Source organism: Bactrocera tryoni, chromosome 1 (genome assembly GCF_016617805.1).
Source record: "Bactrocera tryoni isolate S06 chromosome 1, CSIRO_BtryS06_freeze2, whole genome shotgun sequence".
Lineage (NCBI taxonomy): Eukaryota > Metazoa > Arthropoda > Insecta > Diptera > Tephritidae > Bactrocera > Bactrocera tryoni.
Genome location: NC_052499.1, coordinates 66360486 through 66384064, shown reverse-complemented (window position 1 = coordinate 66384064; position 23579 = coordinate 66360486). Strand labels below are relative to the sequence as shown.

General features: G+C 38.0%; 1 protein-coding gene across 5 annotated transcripts in view; it reads right to left on the bottom strand.

Moving 5' to 3' along the window:
* LOC120766994 (adenomatous polyposis coli protein) overlaps positions 1 to 23579 on the bottom strand; it is a 30554-nt gene that overhangs the window by 6326 nt on the left and 649 nt on the right. For 3 of the 5 annotated variants that reach the window (XM_040092798.1, XM_040092799.1, XM_040092801.1), the window contains exon 2: positions 6 to 4185. In XM_040092798.1, the coding sequence (XP_039948732.1) occupies positions 6 to 4038 (4033 nt within the window). In that variant the 5' untranslated portion in view covers positions 4039 to 4185. Of the gene's footprint in view, positions 1 to 5; positions 4186 to 10669; positions 10736 to 20209; positions 20311 to 23579 lie in introns of those variants that run through there. The other 2 variants (XM_040092800.1, XM_040092802.1) reach the window with 2 other exon arrangements.

Sequence of the window (23579 nt, the reverse complement as noted above, 5' to 3'; positions counted from 1 at the left end):
CAAACCTTCGGACACGATAGCGGGCTGTGTGTTGTTCTCGCCCTCAATGGGTTGCCTCGATGGTGGCAGGCTGTTTTCATCATCCAGTATGCTCAGGTTGCTTAGGCTGGTGCGGCACGAGAATTGTGCCGGCGTATTCTCAACATTGAAAGTGCTCAGATCATCTTCGAAGACGCTACGAAGCGGTCGTTTTGTTTCCTCGCCCACAGCAGCATTACCGCGCAGCCCGATGCCAGCACTAGCGCTAGCAATGCCCACAGCGGAGCCACGTGGGGCAGCCCTCGGTGAAATGCCCTGCAGAAACGTACCCATGCCACTCCCGCTGCCGCTGTTCACTTGTCCAGCGTTGCTCTGACGACGTGGCGATTGGGGCATGCTCTGTGTAGGTGAGTCAGGAATTTCCGACGGTGAAATGACGCCGCTGGCCAGGCGACTGAAGTCACTAACCACCGAACTCTTGTCATCGCAAACACCAATCTCATCCTCACCTTCCCCGACCAGCGAATCCATCGAGCTGTGACGCGAAAACATTAGCGGCGTCTCCTGCGCCGAATTCATCGTGGTGGCATTGCCACTACTTTGCACCACAGCCGCATTGACATGCGTCACAGGTGTGTGAGCATTTAAATCAGCATCGAGTTCACTGCTCAGTTTTTTGGCTGACTTGTTGCTGGCGGTTTTAGTATGTGACACTTTCGCCTCTTTGTTCTGAGATTGTTGTGTTGGCGGTGATTCATCCAGACTGCTGAGCGATTCGTAACGACTAAAATAACCGGGAGTGCCCTCTTCGCAATAGTTGATGGGCTTTTCGGGTGTGTAGGAGCCCGATCCATAAGCGGTGTTGCCCTGTGCGCCGACATTGCTGTGCATCTGTTGTACTCTTTGGTATTTCTTCGGCTTTTCTGCAGGTTTCGCAGTCTCAGCTGTTGCGGTGCTTTCAGACTTGACGACCGCTTGACGTATGTCCGTAACTGAAGCAGCATTGGATATGACGTAAGGAGTATCCTCCGTTTGATAACATTTAACGGTATCCTCGAGTATCAGCAGTATTTCGTTGCCATCGTTCACTGCTGTCTGTGCGCGATTCGGTGCTGCCGTATTGTTTACGGCAGCGTCACCTCTTTTATTAACATTGCTGCTGCGGCTAGCCCGCTCAGAGGGTAACACGTCCAATTCGGTTTCAATTTGATGTTCGGCATAGCGCAAGCTGAAGTCTGTCGGCTGATCCAAATCAGTTTCCTGATATGTGACATTGGTGTTGTTACTGCAGCCCGCGGTCGGCTCTATTGCGCGCTCGTTCGACGTTTTTGCATCTTTTTCGCAATATTTGGCCGAGTAATCGATTGGCTGTTCGACATCTGTGGACTCTGCATCATTTTCAAGCGAATACACTGTCACTGCTGCAGCTCCGCTGTATGGCAACTTTTTACGATTGGCGTCTGATGCCGAATGGGAGCGCATCAAGTTCTCGTAAGCAGTATCTGACTTCGCGGAGAAGACTGAGTCACGACTTTCACTTTTGGTTAGCATGGCGGAGCGCGTTAGTCGCACTGATGTGCCCGGCGGCACAGCACTACCTGCTGCGGCGACATAACGCTGACGATGCGCATGCATTACGACACTCAAAGTGGTGTGTTGTAGCAGTTGACCATCCTCTTTTGCTATGCCAGCATTTCCACTGATGTCCAAATTGTCACAGGTCTCAGCATGCTGTTTGCCGCCAAGCTCTTGTTGCAACGCTTTTTGTTTGCGCGCATTTAGCGTCGGGAGCTTTCGTAGACCCATCGAACGTGCTATTGGATCCAGCTGATTTTGACTCTGCACCGCCGGTCGGAAGTTGAGTAAATTCTTAAGCGCTGAGGCGCTGCCTTCTGAGATCATAGCGTGTTTGGAGTGTATCAGTGAACGGAGCATTGGTACTGCACCGTTATCCCAAAGAAATTTTTGATCCTCCGGGCAGCGCGCCGATAGATTCCACAGTGTGCCGCAAGAGTTGCTCACCACCGTTAAGCTCTCGGATTTCAGTTGCTGCAACAGTATCGATAGACAATTGCGTTCGCGTAGTATTTGTCGGTAGTGTTCGCGCACTGCGATGTGACTAGAGACGTTACGTAGTATGCCACCGGCATTTTCGATAATCTTCAAAGTTTTACTAGGTCCCTCATAGGTAAGCATGTCAACGAGAAAGGCGAGCGCGCCATCTACCGCACAAAACTCCGCCTTGTTGGTGCTGCAATGCGCAGATAGATTCCATAAGGCCGACAATATCGCCTTGAGCGTGTTTTCACTTTTATTTTTCATAGCGGCACTCGCCAATGCCGTCACCGTGCCAATCTCATTCAGCACAGCCTTCATATTGCTGTCGGCACGCCATGACAGATTACGTAATACGCTCGCAGTTACCTGCAGCAAATCGTCGGGTGCCGAGTCCAGTTGTGCCACCAAAGCCTCCATGAATAATTTCTGACTGCACAAGTAAGCCTTGTTGTGTTCATCACCGAATGTGAGATTTGTAAGCGCCATTAGTGCGTAACGCCGCAAGGAATTGCAACACTGATCCTCCGGTTTCGGTCCGTGCACTGCGTGATCTAAATGCACTAAGTTCGGTATTGCCTGCAGTGCGCCCAGCTCGCACATAGCGTGACGGTGCTCCTCGTCGAAGCTCACCTTCATCAATGACGATATCGCCGCCAACGGATGCCGTTCGGAGTCATCCGCAATAGCTTCGCCACCGCTCTGCAGCAGCGTCTTCAAGAAATTACAATAATCCAATATCTGTTCGAGCAAACGTAATACTTTCGTTTCACGTCTTGCTGTCTTCTCATCCACATGACTGTGTACCACGTTGTGCAGTGCCATGCTGGCGCACTTTCGCACACTATCATTGCCATCGGAGTGCATCATTTGCACGAGCAGCGGTACACAGCCGGCACGTCGCAGCGCAGTGCATGTTTCTGGCGTGCGCGACAATTCAAGAAACTTCTTTGACATCTCCGACGGGTCATTGGAGCCCAACATCGAGAGCAATGAGTACACACACTGCACTTTCGGACCTAGCCGGTCGCCATCGACAATGTCATCGACCCCTAGCGCGCAGCTGCTGTCGCCAACACCACTTGTGCCGTCGCCGCTGGCATGTGCCATTGGCAAGCTGCCATAAAGTCTGTCAAAGCTGCAACTGCCGCTGCCACTGTTGCTCATCCAAGCGCCGCCTTTCGGTATGCTGCGCTGCAGCGCCGGTGGTGGCGACGGTGTTTCGGCACTGTGTAGAAAACGTGACAATGTGTACGAGGAAGTAAGCTCCTTGTTGCGTTCACGTGAAGTGCGCGAACTCGACATGCTGCCGCTGTGACTGCCGTTACTATGACCTCCGCCGCCGCCGCTATAACCGCCGCGATCCAGTGAACTCTTGCGGCCACCACCGCCACTACTGCTGCTGCTCTTCATCAATTGGCCGGCAAGGAGCGCGGACTCTTGTTCCTCTTGTCGCTCGAAATTGCGGTCTAGACTGCGGTGCTCGCGCCGCAAGTCATGGTCAGCGGCGGTCGCCAGTAACATGTAGTCTGGCGGTATGGGATTCTCATCGAGGAAATGCTTTGGTTTCGAAAATGTGCTCTTGCCAATGCCACTTGGCAGATTCAACGTATTATCGTCCTGTGTGAACTCTTTCTTTGTATAGCCACTTGCGGCCAACTCATAGTCACTAATCTCACCGTCGCGCTCATACTTCTTATCCATTTTCAATTGCTCACCGCTGCTAGGTGCGGCTGTCGCATGTGTGCCACCATCGATTTTTGCGCCAAAACTTAGCACGCGTTCGAAGTCAGCGACCATTTCGGGTGGCGGCATGGCATCGTCTAGAAAATGCGGCTTTTGTGTGGGCACCTCATTGACGTCGACGTCGACGGCTACATCTACATCGGTGTCATCAATGATGCTGCTGTCGTCATCGTCATCATCCAAATCGGTTGTAGCATTCAATTTGGCCTCTCGCTTATTGCCACGATGTGTGTGTGCCGAGGACGCCGATGAAAACATTTTTACGCGCTTCTAACAATTTCAGTCGAATTTCGTTGAAGAAACAATAAAAAAATGGTGATACGGGCAAACGCACACGCACGCTTCTCGAGCGTTAGCTGCACAATTCAGTCTAATCTTCCATATCCACCGACGTTGCAACGGCAACTGTAATGAAAACAGAGAGCGACATTAGAACGGGTTAGTATGTTTGTGAGCATGTATGTTGCGGCTATTTTTAAATGAGTTCACACGTTCATTTATTCCTCCTTTTGCAATTGATCTTTTTGTTTTAGTGAAGACTCATTTCAATTGAATGCGCCCCGAGCATGTACAAGAGTACTAGAGCACTACGCTGCAACTTACAGCTATGCTTGCTCACTTGCATTAGTCATTCACACATACAAAGTAATTTCTACGAATGACTGAAAGCTAAAAAATTTGCTAGAAGAAATCATATAGCTTAAAAGAACCATATCAAAGGGCTACACAATCAGGGCGGGATGTAGATAGAAGATGACAGATTTTCGACTGAACTGGTGAGAGATAAAGAAGTTTTTAAGACATTTTTTGTGATGACTTCTCGACTCCGTTGGACCTCCTTTACATCCCCGTCGATAGTAAATGAAATGAAGTCAGGTTTTCGACTGAACTTGTAAAAGATAAAGAAGTTTTTAAGACATTTTTTGTGAAGCCTCCTCTATTCCGTAGGCCTTATTTCGATCTCAGCCGATAGAAGATGAAAAAGGCCAGATGTTTGGCCGACTTTGTGAAATTTATACAAGTTTTAAGACATGTTTTGTGTCGACTCCTCGATTCCATTTTTTAGATCTCAGTCGATAGTAGATGAGATGAGAATAGATTTTCAGTCAATCTTGTGAGAGGTATAGAAGTTTAAGACGCCTGTTTAAATGACTTTTCCAATTCGTTGGACCATCCTAGTCGATAGTCGTATGGAATTGGATTTTTAAACGCCTAGAACTGTCAGGAGGTTTGACATTACAAGTCGATTAGGATTGACATTTAGATTCACGACCTACCGAGTGACATTCAGAAATTGGGATGCGTTTTTACAAGATGCTTGTATAACGTACTGTTGGTTTTTTTGATGTTTATTTACTACGGAACGGTCCTATACTTTTTAAAACACAACATCATCGACAAACAAGGATTTTCATGCCAAAAGTACGGGACTTAGGAGGTAAAGAAACATAATTCGAATTATGTAGATCAGAAACAGAAGACTTTTGAAACTTCTGAGAAATTGGATAGCGGAGTCCTAAGCGCAAATTTTTTATTTAAAAACTCCTGGTATTTCGGCTGAGATTAACCGTCCTTTGAGGACCTTCTCAGTTTCCAACGCAGAAAACATTACTTATACAGAAGAATTGTTTAAAGCGCTTTGGCTTTCAAAGTGTATGACGTCATTAATGTTTTTTTTACATTAAGTACGCACCATTAGTGCGACACGAGAGCATAGAAACATAATTTTTATAAAATAATTTCTAAGTTGGTGAAAGAACTATATTTTCCAAGCTTTTCTTTGAGTTACCGGTTTTGAAAGAAGGACCTAGTAAATTTCTCCAGCTTGATTAAACAGACATTCCGCCATGCCAACATCGAACCTACACAATTGAGAACCCCTGTACATTACATATCTATCCCGCACGATAGTTTCAGTTTTTGTGTCAAAATCCCCTCGAATGCTTCCCAATTTTGAAAAATAACAACATAAACTACTAATCACTTCATCGCTCATAAAAGTGTCATTAGAGAGTACTTGTAGGAAGGCAGAGTGCTATACCTGGAGATATGTATGTACATACTTGTGCATATATTCACAATAGATCGCTCATCAAGGCAAAGACACAAAGCTATAAATAAATATAAATATTAGAGAGGTTTAACTGTTAAATTCATTTTATGCTTTTCAGAGGCCCAGACTATCTGCGATATACATATATAGAGGAACAGGCAATGGTTGGAATTAGTGATGTGTAGGCAAACTTATTTGAGTAATGAACTAATATTATAAGTTTCTACTTTATTGATACTTTTTACGAATAATGTCTAGTCGAGGCATGTAGAGGGTGGAGTTGTTTCTGCTCAGTTGACTTTAATTTTGGCTTCACGTGCAACACCGTTATTTTCTTTAAATTGTACTAGAAAGAAATATTAGGACTTTGCTATGAATCCATTCGCTCTCTGCCAAACAAGGTGCGTCCCAAAACTAACCGATTTATATTTAAATCATATAATATGCAACATGATCTATTGAAAAGTTGCAGACAAAGATGCATTCATTCACGGTTTACATGATGTAAAGATGGTCGTGAGGATTTAAAACACGACCAAGCGCCAACTTCTCCAGAAGCTAGTAATCGTGCTGATTTTTTATTACTATTTTTTATAGGAAATATCTCTTTTTTTTAAAAAAGATAAGATAAACTTTTATTTAAAAAACCAAAAAAAAAATGCGTCACTTAAAATTTTTATTTACACGAACCAATAGTCCGAAAGGTTGTCAATTTAATATACTAATTTTTTTAGGGTTATATTTAACTACGAAACATATCGATTCAGTCTTCACTTTATTGAATTTAAAGTAGTCGTTTTTTGGTTACCACCAGACTTTTATTGTATCATCTGGAAAACATTTGAAGCAACAAACGAATCCTCCAAAGAGAATCTGCATCCAATCGAGCGACATGACTTTTCTATAGCGCTAGTTTATAATTTTATCTAATGCGTTGCCTATCTTTGCCAAAACAAAAGTCGTAAAATCATTCTAAAATCATTCGGATGCTGTTTCATCTAAAACTTCTATTTCTCAATACATAAAGGGTGATTCATTTCGAGGTTCCCTACTTTTTAAAGAAAAAACAAGGAAACTTCAAATTTAATGTGGAATATTTATCATTCGAAAGAACATCCGTTGAGTCCAATTTTCGATGACTAGTTCGAGCAACTAACTTTTTTTTCAACTTCTCCGAATTTAATTTTTTTTGGTTAAATGAAGCTTACCTTTCCAAGATTATATGGTACGACACAATGAGATTGGTAGCACTGAAGATATACGACTGCAACGACATCTATTGACAAAATACGAAAAGTCTTTTTCGACTACCCAATATATAGGAATTGGAATACCAGATACTTTACTCGATTCTAAAATCTGATTACAGGGCTAGATTGTTAATTTTCCCATAATTTTACACAGTTTTCTATTTTATTAAAAAAAAATAACAGTCTTCAATTCATACAAAGCAATAAATAAATAAAGACAAATGGAATATTCATAAGACGCCTCCGGGTTCAGTTTTCAAAGAATATCAATGCCATCTCCGAATGAAGAGACAACTTCATCGCTTTTGGTTTGCTAAAACACTTTTCTAAGCGAAATATGTTTGTAAATATGAATGCATATAATATATACATATGTAACTATATACATATAGGTGTAAAGTATATGAAACAAATGCAGGCAAGCGAAAGTGAAATGTTAACGAAATAGAAAAACATAGAAAGTTGAAAATCCACCGAAAACACATTTAGCCACACATTTAATATTTTAATTTGTTGTAAATGTTGTAAAATAAAAACAAACAATAATTTGTTTGACACAAATTTCGACACTTTGTTGTTGTTGTTCGACATGTAATTATGAATAGTTGGCACTCATTAAAGCGAAGAAACGTCAATGACTTCTTCATTTCGCTGAAGAATTTCGAACTGGATTCTCAAGTGCTTCACGACCACTTATCGGATCACGTCAATCTCAATAGTTTATTGTTGGTTTGCTGCGCACAGATAGAAGATTTGAAGTATGCGTGCACACGCGGGTGCATAAATAAAAGAAGACAACTTATTTTTAAAATAGTATAATGAACACTTCTTGTAGTGACTGTGCAATCAATTAGTATATCACTCAAAACTAAATCTAAGCATAAAAGCATATTTTTTGTTCTGTCTGTCTGTCTGTCTCTACTTTGCTTACAAAATATAATACATATTGAATTACTCGATACACCATTCTCGTAGATGTGCGTGGGGGGATATGTTGCAAGCAGTGCATGGCAGCAGATCGTTTATATACATACAGTTATGTGTTAAGGCTATGGAGCTACATAAATAATGATATTGTTTCGACTACTAACTGAGGAACATATTATTTCGAAAGTAATTGCTTCAACTGATTACGTACTGAGTTTAGCTGGGATACACCAAAACCTGCGAACCCCACAACATAAGTTTGGTATTAAAAATTAAGGTTGTCTCTCCGGAGGTAGGATGAGCTTTATGAACCTAATTGTTACAAAGTTTTGATAACAGTTGTGGCCAGAAACAAGTTGCAGTTGAAACGTTACGAAATACATTGTGACAAAACGTGCCCAGAAATTGTAAATAAAACGCGAAATATTTAATTATTCATCAATATTTATTTTGTTGCCTTTAAAGTAATTGCCAGCAGATGTAATACACTTATGCCAACGATTCTTCCAGTCCCCGAAACTCTTTTCATAGGAACTTTTTAGGAATCTTCAGCTTCTTCAGCAAATTTTGTTCTATATCTTCCATTGACTGAATACCTGTGAATTCTGTGCAACCCGAGCAGTAATTTCAGTTTGGAAAACAAGAAAAAATCGCACGGAGCCAAATCTGGTGAATACGGTGGTTGATCGATGGTTTTCATTGCGTTTTTCGCTTTAAATTCGGTCACAATCGTGGCTCGATGTGATGGTGTATTATCATCGTGTAAAATCCATGAATTGTTCTTCTACAATTTCGGCCGTTTTCGACGTATGTTCTCACACAAACGCCTCAATACAGCCAAATAGGACTCCTTATTGACCGTCTGACCACGATTATCGAAAAAAAAAAACAATAATCATCACCTTAAGCGATTTTGACGATTTTTTGTTTTGGTTCCGGCTGGTTTCTTCCCTCCATTCCAATGATTGTTAAGTGGTTTGCATGTCAAACTCATAAACCCATATCTCAACGGCAGTTATAATGCTCATGAATGCGGGATGGGAATTCGCAAGCGCACTGCGATCACAATGCCCATTGAGTTCTTTATCGAGGTTTATACGTTCAATTAAGTTTATGGAAGTAAGTTACAAGCACTTTTTTCAAATGATCTTCATTTTTCTCACTGTTCTGTTCAGCCTTAGGCGATTTCTTCAGTGTCTGATATGAATACACTTTCTTCTATAGAAACTTTATTCTTCTTTATAAAGCATTATGAAGAAACAGCCTTAGGCTGAACAAAAAAGTGCGAAAAATGAAGAGCATTGAAAAAACTGCTTATGACTTGGTTAAAACCTTAACGTTCGCATTATTTTAAATCGAAGAGAAATACAAATCAGCCATAAGAATAACTCGCAAAATTCGGTTTGAAAAATTGGAATCTAGTATAATCATATTTTTTATAATAAACATGACGGTTGCGCTTGTGGTAATATTCGATTTTTGAACAAAGAAATATTTTAATTTTGCTTTGAAATATTTTCAAAATGCCTTTCAAATTGTTAATATCATTCAAAATGTTGCAGAAATGTTTTGGGCAACCTAGTTTGAGTGACACAAAATGGTGAAGATCGTGAATAGTAATAGGAAACTTGCCTCATTCGGGTCGTCCATCATAATCTGAGGCGAAACAGAAAAAAACACCAAAATCATTCACTGAAAGTCGCCCCAGTCAAAGTTTGTAACAAGTGTATGGCAAATTTGTTTAAGCGTTCTCATGATTGTATGAACTTAAAAAGAGCCTATTTTGAAGGTGTCAATAAATATTTATTTTCAATTTCAAACAAATATTTTTTTTACCTTTAAGGGGTTATATACAGTTGGAATTTTCAAAAAATCAATTTTTTTATATTTTATATTCTTAATGTACATATATTTAAGAATACACACAGAAGTTTTATACCGTTCCGGTGAATATTTTCGAAGATACAAGGCGTTTCAGAGTGCTTGAGGCAATTCTAAACTTTTAACGTGCCAACATTACTCGAAAACGGTTAAGCCGGGTCTCAAATTTTAACACGAGCTTCACGAATATATTTTTTGGTAAAAAATATCAATTTTTTTAATCAATAAATATTTTTTTTATAAACAATTTAAGGCCGAAATTTTGGTCAAAAATCGATTGTTTTTGAGAAACCGCCATTTTGTCAAAAAAATTTAATTTGCTTAAACCTTCGATTAATTACTAAATTTAACATTACTTTAACGAAATCTATTTCGTTTTTTAATTTCACAGGACCCAGTTCAGAGAGATAGTGGTCACCGCAAAACGTCTTTTTTGAGAGGAGCTCCAGGAGAACAGCTGTAGTTCCTTTCCAAATAAACATTTTTACTAATACTCACACTTAAAGTAGTTAAAAGATACCATAAGATGTGTTCAAATTTTTGGATCAATAAATTATAGGGTTTTATCAGAAAAAATTCTGGAAAATGTGCTTTTTGACATTCTAACTGTCTACAACCCCTTAAAATACATAAAAATGAAGTTTTTCTTAGACAGTCCGGGTAAAATTTGATTTGACTTGCTGCAAGTCTCTGACCTAGAAATTGGGATAATATCTTTTGTTTATGTTTTCTTAACTAAGAGCACTTAATTTTCCATTTCAAACAAACATTTTCTTACCTTTAATTTTTCATTGTTTAGATGTTTGTACGAGGAAATTAATCAAATGCGTAAATTCACAGTTATTTATACACAGATGTATATTTTTCCTTTAAATTTTTATAATTTTTTTGTTAGGGATTTCAACACAATACCATTCTACAAGTCTTCAAAACACTTTCCCACACATACATATACATACATACATATGTGAATAAAAGCTCGCACCAATGAATTATAGAATATATGTATTGTTGTTGTATTTTTATTCAAATTACCACAGGCCAGTGTATATTAGTGATTTTTGGCTATAAATATTTACATGTACATATGTATGTATGTATAAATGCAAATCTATATCGCACGATGTCATCACAACAAATGCACTGCACAAGTTTAACAACAGCGCCCACTTAAAATAATTCTGATTTTCATTTATATTAATTTTAACATTGAAACGACTTTGGAATTATTGTAACACGCCGCAACGAATTTACATAAAGTCTCAATTGACACGATGGCCGTGCGGCGCCCAAATATGAACATACATATGTATGTATGTATGTTTGAGTGTTTGACAGAACATATGTAATAAAATTGGTGTAAAACGAATATTTAATCCATTTACGAATTGTGAGCTTCCAGCAATGGCACTTGGCACTTCACTTATGTTGCACTAGACAAACACACGCACACACACACACATGTGAGTATTGAGTATTCATAATTTTCAATATTTGTATTAATGATTTTTCGGTTCTTCGGCACTCATTGCTCGGCGCAGACACTTTGAATTATTGCCGGAGAACTCAAGCGGTCTCGAGTAGTGATTGAAAATGTGGCGCACACGACGCTGCTGTGCTATTGCTGCTGCTGCTGCCACGCGACGAGTGTGCGGTGCATGCAAGTATTTGCAGCTAAACCGTTAAAAGCGAATACATACAAACACATACACACAGATATACACATATATGTACATGTGTATATGAGCAATGGAAAAGCGCTGTGCAGCGATGCGATTGGATTTGGCGCGATCTAGCGGTTGCAATGCTGCCAACTGCAACAGTGTTGATGTGTATGTGAATTTATACATATATGTGTGTGTGTGTGATATTGACGAGGTGCGATAATGTGTGGCGCATGCGCATTGTGTTCATATTTGTTATGCTTCTTTTGTGCAATAAACGAGAGCTGCTACTGCCGCTGCTCTTTATGTTGCTGCAACTAATAAAGAATACAACAACAAATATGTGTAAACTCATACATACGAAAATTACAAGCATAACAGAATGAATCCGCAATTCTGCTGCTACAACAAAAAACTTCAAAATAGTTTTTGTTGTTCTTTTTGTTGTTGCTGCTGCTGTTGATTTACTGCATGCAATCCGCTATGAATGAATCCACCAAAAGTTGGGAAATCAACTCGTACATACATATGTATGTATGTATATGACTACAACAACAGCAAATAGAGTCGCGCCACGCACGATATCAATATCAGCAGGTAACAACAACAACTACAACAAGGCAAACAGCAAGCATACATGTTTATTGCCACATGTTGGACTATCACAATATTTTATTGTATCTAGCATAATAACAACAATAATAACAACAACAGCAACAACATTGACTGCAACTGAAACAATAATCGCAGCCGTCACTATTAGAAAGTCTCGCTGATGAAGGAGTTTCCAGTGCATGACTGGCGGCGTCGCAGCCGCCGTTCGCATTGCTGTGGTTTTTACAGCCACTTCCGATAGCGGCAGCAAAGCACACAAACAAAAATTGGCTTACAGCAGACGATGTGCCAAAATCATCATCAAGACAGTAGTGGACAAATAATATTAAAAACAAGAGAAAACTTCTGTTACAGCGAAGCTATATATGTATAATACCCTTCACAAGTAAAAAAGTTTTTCATTCAAGATCTTGATTTTGATCGTTCAGTTTGTATGCTAGTTATATGCCATAGTGGTCTGATATTGACGATTAGAACAAATGAGTAAATTCTTGAGGAGGAAAGATGTGTGCAAAATTTCTTGAGAAATACCGATCTCTCCGCACCGATCAATACCAAACGAGGTTTTGGACAAGGCGACTCTCTATCGTGCGACTTCTACAATCTACTGCTGTAGAAAATAATTCAAGCTACAGAGCTGAATAGAGAAGGCACACACTTTTATAAGAGTGTACAGCTACTGGCGTATACCGATGACATCGATATCAGTGGACATAACAACCGCGTCGTTATCACGGCTTTCTTCAGACTGCATAATGAAGCGAAGCAAATGGGTCTGGTAGTGAACGAGGGCAAGACGAAATATCTCCTGTCATCAGATAAACAGTCGTCGCACTCGCGACTTGGCTTCCTCGTCACGGTTGACAGTCATAACTTCGAAGCCGTAGATAATTTCGTCCACCTTGGAACCAGTATTAACACCAATAACAATGTCCAACGCAGAATAACTCTTGCCAACAGATGCTACTTCGAATTGAGTAGGCAATTGAGAAGTAAAGTCCTCTCTTGACGAACAAAGACCAAATTCTACAAGTCACTTATCATTCTTATATGGTGCAGAGGCATGGACGATGACAACATCTGATGGGTCGACCGAGTTTTCGAGAGAAAGATTCTTCGGAAGATTCATGGTTCTTTGCGCATTGACTACGGCAAATTTGGCATTAAATGGAGCGATGAGCCGTACGAGTTATACGATAACATTGAAATAGTTCAGCGCGTTAAGAGACAATGGCTACGCTGGTTAGGTCATGTCGTCCGAATGGACGAAAACACTCCAGCTCTGAAAGTATTCGGCGCGGTACCCGCCGGGGGAAGCAGAGGAAGAGGAAGACATCCACTCCGTTGGAAAGACCAAGTGGAGATGTACCTGGCTACACTTGGAATCTCGAATTGCCGCCAAATTGTAAAAAAAGAAACGGCTGACCGCGTGTTTGCACCAATAAAGAAGAAGAATTGATATGGATCGACGATTTCTTCTAGCTGTTACAAACTTTGTGGCAAACTTGATATTACCTGTTCAGGGTATATTAATGAATTAAGTAAAAACAACAACAATGCATTACTATGCATTGACATTTGCAACACAAATTCATTTGTTACAATTGCTTGTGGCGCTTTGTTTTTGGCATGTTTGGCATTTTGAATGTCTGTCAGCGTTAATTTTCTTCATAATTGCCAGCAACTGTCGTCTCACGTTGCATGCACCTGCTGCTACATTACATAGTAATTAATTCTCCATTCGCTGAAACGGATGTGCATTCACAGTGTTGGCCAACTGTATGTTCATATGTCAGTACAACAATTTAGAGGTGTGTAATTTTAACTTGTCTGAAATTATATTGTCAAAGTGATGTTGAGGTTATGATTGTCTGATATAGTTTGTGATAATATCCAGTTCTCGAATAAGATATAGCCTGAGTTGACTTTAAGCAGATATTGCAGTTGCTTGGTAAAAGCTCTGCCAGTGTAAAAGTATTCCTGACAAGCTCTAACGCTTATGAAAAATAGTTCTATCCGCTACCGTTTAGCGCGTATGGTAAACTCAATCATTATAGATTTCTGAGATAATTATGATGTTCTTATAAAATTAAAAAAAAAAAACATCTAAAAAATGTGCAGTTGACAGAAACTAAACTTTTAAATCACAAGACTTTGTTACAGAACATTGACAGTACTCTGACAGCGTTCCATAACCTCACTTTTTTCGCCCTTCGATGAAGATATCGCTTTGAAATATAAGGGCTGCTCTAGAATGTTTTTTGGGTAAATAGAGATATTTTTATTTATTTTATTATACCCTGATCAGGGTTAAGTTTGCTAAGAAGTTTGTAACACCTAGAAGGAAAGGTCGGAGAACCTATTAAATATATGTGGTATATATGAGACGATTTAACCATGTCCGTTTGTCTGTCTGTCTGTATAGGCGCGGACATTTTTATTTTTTTTTTAAATCGATTTGATAATTTGCCTTTTCTCCTCAAGAAGCTGCTCATTTGTTTTAACTGTCGATATCGAATCTCTATAGAATATATGAAGATACCTCGTCAAAAAAGTTTTCCACATAAGACCGGAAAACTTTTTTTGACGAGGTATCTTTACGAAATTCGACACAGATTATAGTCCAAATCTGAAAATTTTCAAGATGTTTTATAATGTTTTATTACCTTGCCTTATAAGTTCAATCCTTTCATATGGTCTACTTTTGTTTGCTACAATCAGAACCATCGGACCTACAGTTCAATATAACACTTGATGTTCATTGCTTCTAATGAAGAGATTTCAGCTGAAATACGAGGTGTGTTCAAAAAATAAAGGGAAATTTAGTTTTATTTTAATATTAATTCATTTGCCTACATTGGATCAGGTCCTCCAATCGTCGAAACACTTCTCAAACTCGATTATCACTGTTGTGATAGAATTTAGCTCTTTCAGCGATGCTATTTTACCAATGTCATAGTGTAATGTCATCTATGCTTGTAAAACGACGGCTCTTTAAGGGTCTCTTTATTTTTGCAAATGGGAAAAAGTCACACGGAGTCACGTCTGGCGAATATGTAGGTTGGGCCAAAGCTAAGTATTATGAATAAATTCTTTGATCCATTTCTTTTAACAAATGAAAACTGCCAAGTTCGTAAAAACATGTGTAACCTTTGCGGCTGCTACACACAAAGTAAGCTGAGTACAGATGAAAACTGTATCTTACTTCAGGAACGTGCATATCAACATAACAAAAAAATTGACAATTGCACTCTCCAGATCCAAATTTTCCCTTAATTTTTATAACATATCTCGTATTACATAACGTATCATAACAAGCAGACCGCGTTCGATATAGAATAAAGATGATTTTCAGTCGATTAGATAGAAGGAATAGATAATCGCCTGATTCGTTCCCACGACGGTCGGGTCTGCGATACCGGAACGGACCCGAATTTTTTTATCTGGCCAAGGACTGTCCACTTGGCAGAGTTCTGCCGTTACAACGACAACATAATCCCCTGACGTGTTTTGTATGTTTAAAAGCACCAATCAATCGATCTCAGCCACAGAAACCGAAATGTACCTGGGTTTTTAAGATCAATGATTGCCAACTCAGCAGCATGCATCAAAATCATTAGCAGAACGTTTTTTGACGCCACAACAAGAGCAACCAACGTAAAACATTGTGCTGAAGGGACGTTCATATAACTCTGGAAAATCACATGTTTCCTAAGACACAAGATGGGGCTGTCGGTTGGGAGATGAAAAGACATTTTATTACAAATGAATTTGTGGGAAAATATCAGTAACAAATGCAGTTAGGAAAGTCCGCTTGCTTTCATAAATGACATTAAAAATTGTGTAATTTTTCTTCTTTTCGACTCTTACAAATATTCATGAATAATCGCTTTTGACGACCTCTGGAAAATATTTTGCGAACATTATTATCATCACTGTACAAATGCAATATGTAAAATGTATATTATTTTAATTTTGATTTATATGTATATTATTTTCATATTTCTATTGCATCTGCATGTATGCATGTGTAGGCATAATATATTTTTCGGAAGAGGCAGCAACTGGCGTGCGCCCACATGGGACCAAAGAAATGTATACAATAAGCTTATATTCGCATGTATTTCTGGGTGCATTGGGCTTTGAACGATGCGAAAAATAATATCATTGCATTATAACTAGGCTCATATATATACGGATGTTTGTGTGTTTGTTGTTCAACCTGTCACTGCACTCCACGCGCTGAAAACGCTGGTAATTTGCGTGTGTGTTCAAGAGGAAAATAGTTGAACTGCGTCGTCTTCTTGGTCATAAGCTCGCGCATATGGCAACACATGCACCTACATACATGTAAGTATGTATGTATGTATGAATGTGTGTTTTATTTGTATATGCGCATCGGCATCCGTTGTGTGGGCACAAAGGGAGCGCTATAAATTCACAGCTTTTAAATAGCTAAGCATGCCTATACTTGCATGTATGTAGTCATGCATGTATGGACGGTAGTTTGTGCAGCGAAATAAATAACATTTGTACATTGATGCAACGATTTGGAAACATTTTTCATAGAAATGTTAGCCTTGACATTCGTGCATGCCGCATTTCCGCCGCATTCGTTGATAAAATGCGCAGCTGCTCAAAGCTGTAAATATGCGCTGTTGAGTGGGTGGGTGCTTTGGGGCGATCGTGATGTGTAGGAATTCTAAGCATGCCTGTAAACGATACCGGAAATGTGTGTTCTGAAATACTAGAGCTTAACAGTTTATGGTACAGTTGCTTAGAGAATCTTTTTAAATATTAATTTTTGAAAAATTACTTTCAAGTTGAGTATATGTACATACATATGTTATACTTAAATACATGTGTAAACTTTTATAAATATTCTTTATATCCTGGACAGGGCTTTTAACACCATGAAGCTTGCAACACACAGAAAGAAACGAGTATATGTATACAAATACATACGTACTATTCACAACACCATCACCCATCTTCGGACCCATTCATTATTGTTTAACATTCGACCTTCGAATAGACCTCGTATAGCACACGGTAAAGAAAATATAGCAGCCGTAGCTGAGAGTGTACAGGAAGGCCATGGAGAGTCGATTCGGCGCCCTTCGCAGCAACTCGACTTGGTGCAATTTACGTCGAGATCGTAAATAGAAAGCGTACAAAATGCAGCTTGTGCAAGAACTGCAGCCGTTCGACCTTCCCAAGCGACATCGTTTCGCTTTAAGGGCTTACGTTCCAAGAAGATTCGACATTTTCGAGCCAAATTTTATTCAGCGATGAGGTAATGGGTAAGCAAACATTTTGCCGCATTTAGGACAAAGAGCAATCTGAAGAGATTCCGCTTCGATTCAGGCGTGGCAAAAACCTGTGTTTAAAATGCATTTTTAGAGTCAGAAGCTAGAACTCAGAATTATATTTCTACTGAACTAATTTATGGAAGCCAATGTCAATCCGTTCCCACGATAGTCGGGTCTACGTAACCGGAACGAAACCGGATTTCTATCTGTCCAAGGACTGTCAACTCGGCAGAATTCACCGCTACAACAATAACAACAGCCAACGTCAGGCAGAAGTGAATGAGTGGCAATGATCCCATTAGTTTTCGTTGGCGCCAGCGCAAGTCAATTTGTGAATTTGCCGTGATCATTTTGTGTACAGTCCGTGTTCGGTCATTGCAACGAAAACATGTTCGGTTATAGATATTGGTTTTGTATATAAATATGAATGAAAACGTTGTCTTTATGAAATTTGTCCGGTTATCGGAGGTGTCTGAGTATAAGGACTGCCCGTAATGAGGAATTTCACGTTATGTTGAATAATAAAATCAAATTTTATATAAAAAAAATTATATGTTAGCCCACCATGTTCTAACTATGTAAAAGATCAGCGCGGCGCGTTGAGTCGATTTAGACATTTCAGTACCTCAGCTTCTGCGGTATCGATCTAAAATTTTACATACAACTTTTTCTTCCAAAGAAGCCAAGCATTTGTCGCAAACGCCGATATCGGACCAATATATCATTCAGCCCATACAAACGGATCGATCAAGTTCTTGTATGAAAACGTTTTTATTTAACAAGTTACCTCCACGGAATTACATCGCATCGATTACTCTCAAAGGCAACACTATAATCTTCGAACAAGCCAATACAAATCATACAAACCGACCGAACAATATCTGCATAAGGACTATGAAAATATCTTTTTTCCTTATTAACTAACCTTTAACACATCTGTGAAGGGTATTATAGCCAGTTATTGCTCTTTTTTTTAATGTTTTTTTTTTTTTATATACATATATACTGTATTAGTAGTGAATATAAATAATTATATTAGCTTTATTCTGAACTTAAGCGTACAAATTTTTAAGAATTTAAAAAGGAATAAAAATTGAAAATTTATGAGCCCAAAGTGCTTTAGCCCTTGGAATATATTATAATATTATTGCCTGTATACATACATATATAGTCATAAAGTGTTTTTTTATTATGGCATACATACCAAAGCGAAATATTGTAAGTATGTATGTAATAGGAACTATTTTTGTGAATACAAATTAGATAGAGAACAAATTTACAATGCCAAAGGTACATATCTACCTATCATATATGGTATATAGGCATCGAAAATCGTAAAATTTATGTAGAAATGTGAATGACAAGAACATGCCAATATTCTTTTTGTGGCGTCAAAACTTTAGCCAAAAATCTAAAACATTTTAGTATACCAAGTATAAGGACACACACATACATATGTAAGTATGTTTGTATAAGTATCGTACGAATATCTGCCGCATTTAGGCTCTTTGATGTTACTAATGATAAATGCATGTACATATGTATGTAGAAACCAAGAGCTTAATAATTTGCAAGTGCAGAACTATAACATATTGATTTATGTATGTACATACATACATATGCACATATGTTTTGGAGTAATGACCTCATTTCAAAGCACGCGAAATAAAATCGAGAAAATAAGACAACTAAGTATTTTTCTTGCGCTGACTGAATGCTATGTATACTTTTCTTTTATTTCTCTTTTTTTTGACTAGACTACTTGAGAAAATTTTATAAAGAAATATTATACGCAAATACATACATATATACATACGTCATGGTGTTTATGATTTTAGGCAGAGGATATAGATAGTGAATGCGTATGATTAATTTTATTTTTGTTGCCGTTGTTGTTAGTGCAGCTGTGTATTGAAGTCTTATCAAGGGTGAGTAATTAGGTTTTATAAGCTTAGAAATCAAACTAGTTTCGATTCGATTGCTTTATAGGGAAATTGACATTATATCACTGGATTGGAGAAGTTATCATAAATAATGAGGTCAATATTTTTGTTGTTTACAGATTGTAGAAACAAATGTACATATGATATGTATGTAGTTACCAAAGAAAGCTATGGATTTTAATATATTATTTAATACAAATTTTGTATGATTTTTGTTTTTAGTTTCAGAAAAGATAAATTTCATAAAAATCGAAATAAGCCATAAAACACATTCAGAATATTTTTTAAACAAATTCTAATAATTGAAGGTGAAATACTTCTGGCTAAATTATTTTTAATAATTTGGACCAGTTAATGTGCACGGTTAATGGAGATGTCCGTTAAATAGAGATTTCACTGTATTCACAAGGGATTTTTTTGATTTTATGATATTTGTTAATGAGGTTCTAACTGATAGTTCTCTTAATTTCTTTTCAACACGAAAGGAATAACATTTTATCAAAATTTTAATTTATTTATATAACAACATTTTATACTCTAAATACGTTATGTCACACAAATTGCTTATGAGGGCTACAACTGTGAAAGATATACATACATATGGATGTATGTATGTAGGTGTAGCCGAACTATTTTTTTTCTTGTTTTAATTCATGTTCGGTATTAGCGTTTGTTAAGCTGAAACCATTCCAAATCAGCTCATGCTCTGTTTCACTAAATAAAAAATAATAGTTTTGCTTATTATTACCACTTTTAAATATTTATGTTGTTCCGGTGTACTTACAGGTTTGGCGCCCTGTTGCTTTCCCTTTAACTTATATAATTTCTAAAAACCGACACATAGCACAGAAATACACAATATAATCATATAATATTCAAGACGGCGCCGCGCCGAAGCAAACCGAAAATAGCAACTGTCGCCAATTAAATAACTAAGTTCTATGTGACACTTGTGCGAAATTAATTTACAAAAACACTACTACGTACATATACGCAGCGAAACTATAGACAAGTGCAAACGTCTTCATAAAACTCATTTGAACATTTACATACAAGTATGTTTATATATGTGTGGACCTAATTGTATGTGTGTATGCAAATTCCACAATCGTTTGGAATCGACAATGCAAGTAAGTATGTTCTGCTGTATTTTGCTGTCTGGACGAAAGCCTCCTCACACGCCTATGACTCAGGCGACCAATTAATTATTGAAAGAGAATACGATCAAAAATAAACGCGCAAAGCGAATATATAAACCGGCATTTTTTCCACTTACGAATATAGAGTGCGTGTGTAGGTATGTATGTGTGTGTCAGTATGTAGGTAATTTGCCTCAGACAAAGTTCTATATGCAAAATATACCGGCAGGTATACGTACCAGCCGTATTATGGTGTGGTAGTAAAGTGGGTTTAACGATCCTTGGGCGAAGATCGTATTTTAGTGCTCATAGTACAACTTTCTACATACTTATAAAGTATGTACATATCGTACGTCTGTATGTGAAAAAGTAAGTAAAGTTGAATAGTTTTATTGCATTCATTTGCAGACTCGTGCCTACAGCACACCCAATAATATTTGTACGGAAGCATGCACATGCATATATGTATGTATCGGGTGATTTTTTAAGAGCTTGATAACTTTTTTAAAAAAAAAAACGCATAAAATTTGCAAAATCTCATCGGTTCTTTATTTGAAACGTTAGATTGGTTCATGACATTTACTTTTTGAAGATAATTTCATTTAAATGTTGACCGCGGCTGCGTCCATTCGGAAAGTCCAATTTTGGGCAACTTTTTCGAGCATTTCGGCCGGAATAGCCCGAATTTCTTCGGAAATGTTGTCTTCCAAAGCTGGAATAGTTGCTGGCTTATTTCTGTAGACTTTAGACTTGACGTAGCCCCACAAAAAATAGTCTAAAGGCGTTAAATCGCATGATCTTGGTGGCCAACTTACGGGTCCATTTCTTGAGATGAATTGTTCTCCGAAGTTTTCCCTCAAAATAGCCATAGAATCGCGAGCTGTGTGGCATGTAGCGCCATCTTGTTGAAACCACATGTCAACCAAGATGCTAACAAACTTATTGTTGCCAAAAATGGAAGAACTGAACTTGGTTGACATGTGGTTTCAACAAGATGGCGCTACATGCCACACAGCTCGCGATTCTATGGCCATTTTGAGGGAAAACTTCGGAGAACAATTCATCTCAAGAAATGGACGCGTAAGTTGGCCACCAAGATCATGCGATTTAACGCCTTTAGACTATTTTTTGTGGGGCTACGTCAAGTCTAAAGTCTACAGAAATAAGCCAGCAACTATTCCAGCTTTGGAAGACAACATTTCCGAAGAAATTCGGGCTATTCCGGCCGAAATGCTCGAAAAGTTGCCCAAAATTGGACTTTCCGAATGGACCACCTAAGACGCAGCCGCGGTCAACATTTAAATGAAATTATCTTCAAAAAGTAAATGTCATGAACCAATCTAATCGTTTCAAATAAAGAACCGATGAGATTTTGCAAATTTTATGCGTTTTTTTTTAAAAAAAAGTTATCAAGCTCTTAAAAAATCACCCGATATGTATGTATGTATGTATCAAAAGCGCAACAACAATGTATTACAATGCGGTAAATAAAGCAACCTTCAAAAAGGCGTAATCTTCCACCGTACTTTCAACTGGTGTTCGGCAATCGATGACCCACGGACAAGAATTACTTCATAACCCGAAATTGAGGGAAGAAGTAACGTGCACAGAAAAACCATTAACAAACTTACAAAGTTAAGACGAATTCGGAGATAGCAACAGGAGAAAATTGCATACATATTACGCAAAATGAACGAAAAAAACAACAAAAATACCTATGCGCTCTAGTTGAATTGATGGAGATCTAGTGGAAGAAATTCGTTTAAACCTATGTATATACAAAATAGCTCTATTTAAGTTTGTAAAACTCATTTCTATTTTCAGCTTTTATTAATTATTATATAAAAGAAAAAGTAAAAGGGAAAAAATAATAATAACTTAAAAGTAAGAGCGAAATAGATGGCTAAGGTACAAATCAACAGTTTTCGTCAATATACATATGTATGTATATTATTATATACATTTATACATACGTATGTACATATGTACCCATGTACACATATACATACATAGGTAGGAAGGTAACTTTATATACAAATAACATTGTCAGCAACAGTAAAAGTACGACAAGAGTACTACAATCAAGTTCGATTCGGATGAACGATTGTGTCCAAGCTAATGAAGGGCAGCAACAATTTGATATAGCGGAAAAATAAAGATGAGTATGGTGGCAAAAGCGGTAAACGTATCCAGTAAAGTTATTTTGTACCATACATTACGAAGTAAATTTAAAACAAGAAAAAACGTTAACTTCGTCTGCACCGAAACTATAATGCCCTTTACATTTGCATTTTTATAGCATTAAAGGGTATATAAAGATTTGTATATTGATTTTGATTGGTCGGTTTGCATGTAAGCGATATGAAATAGCAGACCGATCTGAACAAATTTCTTCGGAGATTACCGTTACCGTTGCTTTGAATAATAATTTATGCTTCGTGAAGATACCCGTCAAATAAAAAAATTTTCTAAGCAAGAACTTGATTTTGATCAAGCAGCTTCTTCGGGAGATGAGGATTGGGACAAAATTACTAAAGAACAATTTATACATACATATATGGTATACATACGGACAGACAGTCATGGTCAAATTGACTCAGCTCATCCCACTGATCATTTATATGTTTGGTCTCCGAATTTTCTGGGTGATAAGAAATTTGTGGCAAACTTATTATACACTGATCAGGGTATAAAAATATAACTGAAAATATGTGCAAAAGTACATTATTTAGGTATATAGTAGTCTATTATGTTTTAGTCATTGCTATACATATGCATATATCATATATTTATAAGTAAACTTGGTTGATGAACAATTCCAATTTAGGCATTATTTAAGCGCACAATTGATTAACTTCAATTAATAGACTTACAGCTATATGCCTTGGTAAACTATTAATAACAATACAATTTTGTTGTTTATTTTTTATCTCGTTAATTTAATTGTTTCGCATATTTGAACATGTACCAATGCCCCTTTGAAAAAATTAAATTTATATTCTTTAAATTTGTGTA